Source organism: Alnus glutinosa, chromosome 9 (genome assembly GCF_958979055.1).
Source record: "Alnus glutinosa chromosome 9, dhAlnGlut1.1, whole genome shotgun sequence".
In the NCBI taxonomy this organism is placed as follows: domain Eukaryota; kingdom Viridiplantae; phylum Streptophyta; class Magnoliopsida; order Fagales; family Betulaceae; genus Alnus; species Alnus glutinosa.
Genome location: NC_084894.1, coordinates 1,873,014 through 1,882,379, shown reverse-complemented (window position 1 = coordinate 1,882,379; position 9,366 = coordinate 1,873,014). Strand labels below are relative to the sequence as shown.

Below are 9,366 nucleotides of genomic sequence, written 5' to 3'. Positions count from 1 at the left end.
TCTTGATTATATAGCACCAGAAGGCCTAAGAGTACATAGTTTTTCAAGCTATAGTTGAAGGTTATCAAATAATTCGATCTTAATTCTCCTATAAATAGGAGTATGTAATATTGTAAACATTACTTAAAAACATAAAAACAAAATGTAGCGCTTTAAACTTTATCATGTGGACGTAATCCTGTGGATTTTATTTTATTTTTTGCCGGCTTTTGTATTTTACGGTGACTGTCCCTTGGTGTTTTGCAACGAGATTCGACTTTGCGGCCAAATCCAACCGCCCCGTCAATAGTCTTCGGGCCAATTTTTTTTATAAAAATAAATAAATAAAATTGAGTTTGAGGAGATGTTACAATTGAAAACTATCATACTTGAAGATTGTGACCTAATTACAGATGAAGACTATCACATATTTACAGTTGAAGATGGTGACCTACGGTCCTAGCTAATTCTTCTATGAATAAAAGTCTGTGACCTAGCTACAGGTCCTAATTCTCCTATAAAAATAGAAGTATGTTATATTGTAAACATCCCTCAGAGACCAAACCACGTAATTCTTTGTGTATACTTATTTATATTCCGCATTATATTATCTTTCAATATGAGGAAAAAATCCTTTAAATTAGGGTTAACAAATCCCTTAGTCTACCATAATCAAATTGTCTAAATCTTTTAATTTATGAAATCCAAATCAACATTTATCACAAAAAAAAAAAAAAAAAAAAAAAAATTTCTTTCCTTAACAATATCGAGCAAGCTATCCTGCCATTACAATTACCGGCCCCTACCATTATTACGATTTTTATTAGAACCCAATCATAAATCAATTTGCATGTTGCGAATCTCATAGATCGGAGCCTATGGATCATTCTCTCACCAATTGCAGAATTAGGCGCCAAATAAATATATATATATATATATATATATAAAATTAAAAATTAAAAAAAGAAAAAAAAAGGAAGAAGACAAAAAGAAACAAAGGCGGAATTTGTGCATTGAATAATTAATACTCCTCATGAAAGCGGAAGAGCCGTCTCATGCATGTACGTAGAATGTATAAAGCGATTATTATTTACCAAGCGTACGTTTGAGTCTGTACACAAAAGAATCACATTATTTAAAGAGCTTAAAGATTGAGAAGAAATGATATCTTCAGTTTAATTATTGATTGGAATTAAACGGTCCAATATTATTATATTGATAGCTGATAATTATATGAGTGTCGATCGTACGTCATGCATGTACGTCGATTTCTTGAGGAAATTCTTGAACCAACGGGCTGAGAGCTTAGGATGTCTTTTTGATCCATTCTTGTAGTCTACGTAGATGAAGCCATACCTAACCGTGTAACCTGAATTCCATTCGAAGTTGTCCAACAATGACCATGCGAAGTATCCTTTAATGTTTACTCCTTCCCTGTTCCCAAAAAGAAAAAAAAAAAAAAAAACACAAACAAAAACAAAATAGTCAAAGCCAACAAGATTTGAGAGCGAGGGAGATAGAGAAAGCGATTGTTAAGTGATTTATAACACTTTTTTTCACACCCATTTCATACTCGATCATGTGTTGTGTTTTAAGTAAGTTTTTTTTTTTTTTTTTTTTTAATTTTAAAAAAAAGACATTAATTAATATGAAAAGCTACTTAAAATACGTATGTCACGATTATGTAAAATAGATGTAAAAAAATAGTTTTACTCTTGTTAGAGCATTTGTAGTGAAGTAGTCAAAGAGACGAAATCACCAAAATCGGACGAGAAACCTCAAAAACACCTCCACAACAAACTCTCTACTGCTACAGTAAATCAGCCGAGTGTCAGAGACCATTGTCTCTTCAGCCGAGTGGAGAGACCCTCGTCTCTTTTTTTTTTTTTTTCTTTTTTTTTTATAATTTTTTTTTTCTGTTTTTTATTCCATTTTCGCGGGTTCCAACTTCCTTCGTCTCTTTCCTATTCTCTTCTTTGTTCCACTTCCTGCTCCTTTCTTCTCTCGCAAACTCAGACAATAGAAACTGAAGAAGAAGTAGAAAAAGAAACACTCTCACTCCCAACCTCAAACCAAACCCTTTCAGACCCAACCCTCCACCAAAAGTACCTGTCCATCGAGGCCCATATTGCCCAGTCCCGGCTCCACAAACCTCCTCTTGATCATCTCCCTCGTAAGTGAAACCACAGACAGTAAGCCTATTCTTTGTGAAGTGGGTTTTCTTTTTCTTCTTCTTTTGATAAATGAGTTTTTGATTTTTATTTAATTTGGGGAAGAACAGAGGATTCTAGAAGAGGGTTAGGTCCGGTGGATAACAGGGGGTTCTAGAAGAGTGAAATGTTGGTTGGTTGAAAAGTTAATAAAAAATTAATATTTATTTGAAGTAGAGAATATTTGGAGTTTAATATTTAGAGTTTTGTAAAAGCAAGTAACTAAAATAACAAAAGTGAATTTTTTAGCTAAATTTTGAAGAAACTTTGACGACTTCACTATAAATGCTCTTAAGCGGTACTTACATGATAGCCCTGCGAAGATACCAAAGATGGCTATGGTGATACTCAATTCTTTGGTTGTCCACAAGGGCTTCCTCAAGCGACAAGGTGGCATTATTGAACTCATCAACCCCTACAGTATAGTTGTACGTAAATATTTGGGTTCAAATGGTTATCTAATAGCTACCATTCCATGAAAAGCTCCAATTTTCCATGAAGTTATGTGAAAATAATTTAAAAAGAAAAATTACCATTCTCGGTAATGTAGATTAGTGGATTATGATACCTCCACTTTGTGTAAAGCAAAAGATCCAGAAGGCCTCTAGGATACACATAGAACCCATCAGACGCAGCCTGTGATGTAGAGAAAATAATGGAGGGTATTTAATTATAAGAGAATCTGCTCAAACCCTTTCCTTTGCTTGCAGAGAACTAGCTAGCTAGCTAGCTAGAGGGAACAGATTTATATATTTTGCAATCAAACAGCTATACAATATGTTTTGGCCCCTCGTATAATAAATCCTAGTTTTGTTATGAGGCTAGGAACTTTCAATATACCAAAAGAGAAACGTAGATTTATTTATCACATACCGGTGGGCCGATGAGGATCCCGTTGCGCTCACCTGCCACGATAAAAAAAAAACGTGGTCTAGTTAGTATAGATACACAAGAAACACATAAAAATTGGAATAAAGTTTTTCTTCAAATTGAATTAAAAGAATCATATGTTATTAAGCTGACTAATCAACAGAATCTATGAAGGTTATATATGTGTGTGTGTGTGTGTGTGTGTTCAAAATGCACATTTAGGTCGACTGGTCATTATGCACCTGCATAGTACTATTAAAAATGTGTGTGTGTGTGTGTGTGTTCAAAATGCACATTTAGGTCGACTGGTCACTATGCACCTGCATAGTACTATTAAAAATGCGTATGAGAAAAACTTTGTTATAGGAATTTTAAAATACGTTAGCTTGATACACTGAGTTATTATGAAACGTTACTTCAATCCAGTTTGAAAGAAAACATTATTCTAAAAATTAAGTGTTGTATCTACTAACCTGTAAGATTGGCAAGAGAATCTGTTAAGTAGCTTGCATGTCCCGCAACAAGGTCAGGTCCGTATGCTGCATAATAGGCAGTATAGTAGTTTAATCCGATGAAGTCAAATGACCCTTTTACAAGCTTCGATTGCTCTTTCGTGAACTTAGGCAATCGCTTTCCAACCAAAGACTGCATGCTATGGGGATAGCCACCATTTGTCAAGGGGTCTAAAAACCTACAGTAAATTAACCATGAAATATTACAATTTTCATTCAAATTAACATAAAAAAAAAAAAAAAAAATTTAAAAAAAAATTGTAACAAATTCTTCAAGTACAGGGGCAATCGAACAAATTGACACGTAGTGTAGAACTTACCAACCCAACATGAAATCAAGGGCACGTAGCGCGGCATAGCGGTTGTGCTTGGCATCAGAGAATGGCACCATCCAATGGCTTATTAGCGTAATCCCTATAACACCTTTTTGTGCTGCCTGAACATAATTAATGAACATTGGTTAATTAATAAATTCTCCCAATTATGCAACAGCAGAGTAAAAAGAATTTTTATTTGAGGTTCGAATAATAGCCAATTAGTAGGTGCATGTGTAACAAAACTGTATCTATCAAACTTGCCAAGGTTGATAAAAATGTTGGTAGTCTTTACTAACAGTAGGGTTGACATTTTTTCGACATGATTCGTGAACTCACTATGAAATTAGTGAATTATGATTAAAGGATTTTGCCCATTTAATTTAAATGGGTCAGGCTAGCTAGGGTTGACCTATATAGTTTATACCTATGTCTTAACATAAGCCGAACCCGATATGTGACATTTTAGAGTTGACAATTTTTTACACGACTCATAAACCCAACATGAATCAAACTAGAAATTAATTAACGGGTTATGATTAACGGTATGGATAGAAATTTAACTTGAGGGGCCAAAGTAAGAAAAGAAAGACCTAAAATAATTTTTAATCAAACTTAATGGCATAGCCTCTTTTTCTTTTTCTTTTTTGGGTGCGTGGAAGGCCGGCTCCTTGATCCGTCATTGATTGAGGAGTCTGACTCTTTTAATTAAATGGATCAAGTTAAGATTGACGTATATAATGTTATAAGCATGGCTCGATATAATTTGAACCCAATACGCGAATACAAATTGCCACGCGTAACTATCAAAGGTTTTTCATACAATTACCCAAAAGGTTTGATCAGGTATACGTCGCTGCAATCATGCACATTGAATATCATTTAGAGTAAGATGGAACCTGATATTTTTGCTTGTACACTTGAACCGTGGCTGCATGAGCAAGAAGCAGGTTATGGGTGACCAAATATGGCTCTGTGCCTGAATCTCCACCGGTGCAGTTCAAATTTTGCCAACTGGAACATCGACCAGGTGCTAATATCCCGGTTGCATAACCACCACTGCTGAAGCTCCATGGCTCATTTAGTGTAATCCAATGCTTTACACGGTCACCAAATTCCTTGAAACAAAGCTCAGTATAATCTCGAAAGTCATCACTGAAAAGCAACATGCACACACACATATATGCATAAATTAGACTGCAACCCCAGAGTTTGAATTAATTTGGTCATGATTAGAGCTAAGGTTGCAACCCATGGGAATTGGTCTGGTTTGCAACCCATGTTATCGTCCAACTCAATTGGCAAGACAACTTATTTTGGCAAAAATAAAGTACGTTTATTTGACAAGAATAAAATATTCTTCATTTCAAAAAAATGTATTCTCTATTTAGGAAAAAAGAAAGAGTATTCTTATTCTCCAAGTAATATAATCTTATTTATTAGGTACTATCTTTCCTCTTAAATGTAGGAAATCAGGGATAGTTAGAGCTTGTAATAAGGGGTCTTCTATAAGAACCCGAGAGGTATTGAATAAGAGCATGGTACAATTTCTTCCGCTCTCTTGAAGCAGTCACCAATTTCAATGTTGTTTACCCTAACCGATCTTGATCCTTTATGGCTTGATATTGGTTACATGGCGGAGAGCAACAAATTAAGCAATGACCAGAAGAGACAAACAGTGTAAATAAACAAAGAAAAATGAATATAAATAAATAAAAAAGTTCAAAATGTCTCAGATTCAGATGGTAAAATCTTTTGACCTCGTGCCAATTATAAGTAAACGAGGGATTAGATTCAATGTTTATCGAAGATAGAGGCAAAGGATATATATTAAACAAAACTCCAGGACAAATTTGTAGCTAGCTTTCTTAATTGCTAAAGTCATTAACAATAATGCACTCCATCAAATGGGTCCACAATATTTCTCTTTTCCTCCTTTTTTTTACCCCCAAAAATGGGTCCTCATTCAAATCATAATTATGATAATATATTACAAAAAAAAAAAAAAAAAAAAAAAGTCTACTGATCAGATGGACAAAAGGGGATCGAGGACAATATATATATATATATATATATATATATATATATATATATATATATATATATATATATATATATATATATATATATATGTCATGATCATGAGCTAGTCACTTACACAATGTTAGGACTTAAGAAACCACCATACTCATCTTCTAAGGCTTGGGGCGTATCCCAATGAAAAAGTGTCACAAAGGGCTTTAGGCCTGCATTTATTAATAGAAAAATAAAGAGTGAATTATATAGGCAATAAAACTGGATGACATATATACGACGGAATCATGAGATTGATTTATGACCTTTATCCAGGAGCTCATTGATGAGGTTGTTGTAATATTTAATTCCTTCCCTATTCACACCCCCACTTAGATTTCCTTCTGAAATTTAGACCCCAAATGAAATTGTTATGATTACATACAAGGTCAGAAAATAATATTTACTTCAAAACCTTGTACCCTATTTATTATCTTTTTTATTTTATCATATGCAAGAAAGTAGCTAGCTAGGGATAAATCTTACTTGGCAACACTCGGGACCAAGAGATCGAGAACCTGTATGCATCTAAACCCATCTCCTTCATAATCCCAACATCTTCCTATAATATAATATATAATATGAAAAACAAAGTTGTTATCAAATTGCCGCCAACATCAAACTGGCTTAAACCATAATTAGAAAGGTGATCAAACCTTATAGCGATGATATTGATCAACGGCTACATCTCCATTACTGCCATCCTTTATCCTACCTGCAATTTCATATACTTCTTATATTCGATCGTAAAATATATAAAAGAGATTGATTTCTATGCGCTACTTTGAGCCATAAGTTAACCAAGTACTAGTCGAACATTGTACACATGCCAAACTACCCAAATACAGACAAAAAAGCAGACAATTAACTTTGTTGTTTTAGCTAGTCATGTGAAGATGACAATAAACGTTCGGTAGTCATGGAGAAAAACATATGAAGACGAAGGATATATAGAGCTTTTCCATTGGCCTCACTTGATTCGAAGAACCAATAAAATTAACCCCAAGGTTAAACTAATCCCCATATTATTGCATCTTGTAGAAGTATTTCTAATTCCTTAAGAACAAGCCTAGCTAACATTTTATTTTATTTTTTAGAAACTTTGCTTAACACTTATGAACTTTCATCACTTTTGTAATATTCTCTAAAAGTTTAAGAACTGTCAATTTAGTATTTCGAACTTTAAAAAAATTGCAATCTCACTCATCCATTAAATTTTTTCGTAAAATCCTAACGGAGGGGTGAAAAATTTCTAAAATACCCTAAAAGAAATATTGTAATTTAATGGTAATTTTGTAGTTTTATAAAGTTTACAGAGATATATAGGTCATTTTATCCTTTAATTATTTGAGTTAACCACAAACACTAATAGGAGGAGTGAGATTATAAAAAATTAAAAGTTTAATATATTAAATTGAAAGTTTCTTAACTTTAATTAAAGAAGAGATTGATTACAAAAATGATAGAAGTGATGAGAAATAACTAAAGGTTTTTTTTTATTATAATTTTTTTATTTTCTAGCAAAGATACCGTAGGAGTTTGTGCTAGCTAGGGTAGGCACGAAACCCAATTGAGTTTTGACTTCAGAAATTTATGCGGCTTGTTAGTCAAGATACCAATTTAAACTATTAAATTTTTTTTTTTTAATTTAACTTCACTTTTGAAATAAGTAAGAATTTAAACATCAAATTAAAGATTTTTTTTTTACTATGTCTATATAAGAGGAGGAAATGAGATTTAAATTAGTAATTTCTGCTTCATGAGCCATGATTTTCAGCCAATTAAACTATCACTCAGATCAAAATAAAGAATTTTAATCCAAAACTTAACTCAATACTTGCACCATTTCAATAAATATCGATTCTTTTTTCAGCAATTTTGCATCCACTAAAAGCTGATCAACAAAAACCAATTTGGCACCAAATTTTTTCCATTTTTTACAGAGATTAAGATTTTTTTACATCTTTTATACATATCTTTTTTAAATTAACCATTGAATCTCTAGAACTTTTAAAAACCTAAATATAGATCTTACAGATTTAATAATAATTTTTTTTATAAAATATATATATATATATAAAATATACATGTACCATGTCTCTTTTACAAGAGATCTGCCAAGAGCATACATTCACATCCCCATCCCCTCAAGAAAATTAAGTTCTTGGGTGTCGTTTCTGTAAGAAACAAGTCAAGGACAATGGAAACAACAAAGCCATTTAAAGCGTCCAAATATGCAAGATCTTTGCATTTCATTATTTTTTGTACAAAAAAAAATGTGAATATATAAAGAAAGAAGTTATAATATAACCCAATATATATTGCATACAATATTGGTAGTTCATACTTTGTTTTCAAGAGAGAGAGAAAGACCTGGATATCTATGGGTGTAAGTATCCCATATATTTGGTCCTTTGCCACCTTCATTTGCTGCACCTTCATACTGGATTTTAAAATCAAATTAATTGGCATATATACGTACATGATATATAGATGCGTCATGCTTGACACTTTATGAAACCCTATTATGATACAAACAGGTACGTACGTAAGACTTACCTGGTAAGACCCCGATGACGTTCCGAAAATGAAACCCGCCGGAAAATTGTTTCGGTTGAGTGAATCAATACTGTTTAGACATGGTGTAACAGCAATAATGCTATTATCAATCAATGAAGCAAGAAAGACGAGGAGGCCTAGGAGTAGATAGCCTTCAAATGCCATCACTGATTTTGGTTATTGTGGGTGGGAGGCACCGTCCGTCAAGGCCTTTTTATAGATAAGAATCACTCAAACTGACGGGTGCAATTGTGCAAACTAACAAGCCCGCAAGTACTCCAGGAAACTAAATGCCGGCAAAGGATTAAGTTTGAATTTAATTTTACTTTATATTCACATATATAGATGACGGGTGCAATTAAACTAACTACCATTCTACCTAAGAATATCTTCATATATTATTAGCAATTAGTAGTGTCAAATCCCATGGCCAGGATTTTGCACGAGCCACTCGACAAAGAAAATTAAACATTTATATATCCATTAATGAGTAATGCTAAAATATTCTCCTTGTGTTTTCTTATATCTTCTAAAACTGACTAATGTGGTTTTTAAAATTAAAATTGGATCAATATTTAATAGTAATTTATCACAAATTCAATTATGATTTTAAATTAAAGCCATATCAATTTTAAAGGAGTAGAAGGAGAACGTGCATGTAGCATTACTCATGTATATCGATCTTCGATCTTGATCTTCAATATGTGACAAGTCCAATGGCCAAAAATACAAGAAGAAAAACACCAAAAAAAAAAAAAGAAAAAAAAAAGGAAGTCTTATTTAAAATTTCGTAGGGAGAATTTTACATGTTAAAGAATCAAAAAGTCAAGAATACTGATATTGACCCTA

The 9,366-nt window shown here is 32.8% G+C and overlaps 1 protein-coding gene across 1 annotated transcript; it reads right to left on the bottom strand.

The window, feature by feature from the left end:
• Window positions 1-1,041: 1,041 nt before the first annotated feature.
• On the bottom strand, window positions 1,042-8,831 carry LOC133877249 (beta-glucosidase 12-like). Its single transcript, XM_062315491.1, has 13 exons — window positions 8,518-8,831; window positions 8,332-8,401; window positions 6,615-6,673; window positions 6,445-6,520; window positions 6,225-6,302; window positions 6,044-6,131; window positions 4,785-5,040; window positions 3,892-4,007; window positions 3,533-3,750; window positions 3,063-3,094; window positions 2,723-2,825; window positions 2,496-2,604; window positions 1,042-1,413 (listed from the first exon to the last, which is right to left on the bottom strand). The coding sequence occupies exons 1-13, from the start codon at window positions 8,680-8,682 to the stop codon at window positions 1,209-1,211; spliced, it is 1,575 nt and encodes a 524-aa protein (XP_062171475.1). The 5' UTR covers window positions 8,683-8,831; the 3' UTR covers window positions 1,042-1,208.
• Between the last annotated feature and the right edge of the window lie 535 nt (window positions 8,832-9,366).

Bases quoted from the DNA above. Each gene is read 5' to 3' on its own strand.
- LOC133877249 (XM_062315491.1), bottom strand. From the start codon at position 8,682: ATGGCATTTGAAGGCTATCTACTCCTAGGCCTCCTCGTCTTTCTTGCT. The intron at 6,303-6,444 runs GTAAGATTTATC...TCTAAATTTCAG, and splicing joins TTGGTCCCGAGTGTTGCCAA to AAGGAAATCTAAGTGGGGGT. The intron at 3,095-3,532 runs GTTAGTAGATAC...TTATCGTGGCAG, and splicing joins TTCTCTTGCCAATCTTACAG to GTGAGCGCAACGGGATCCTC.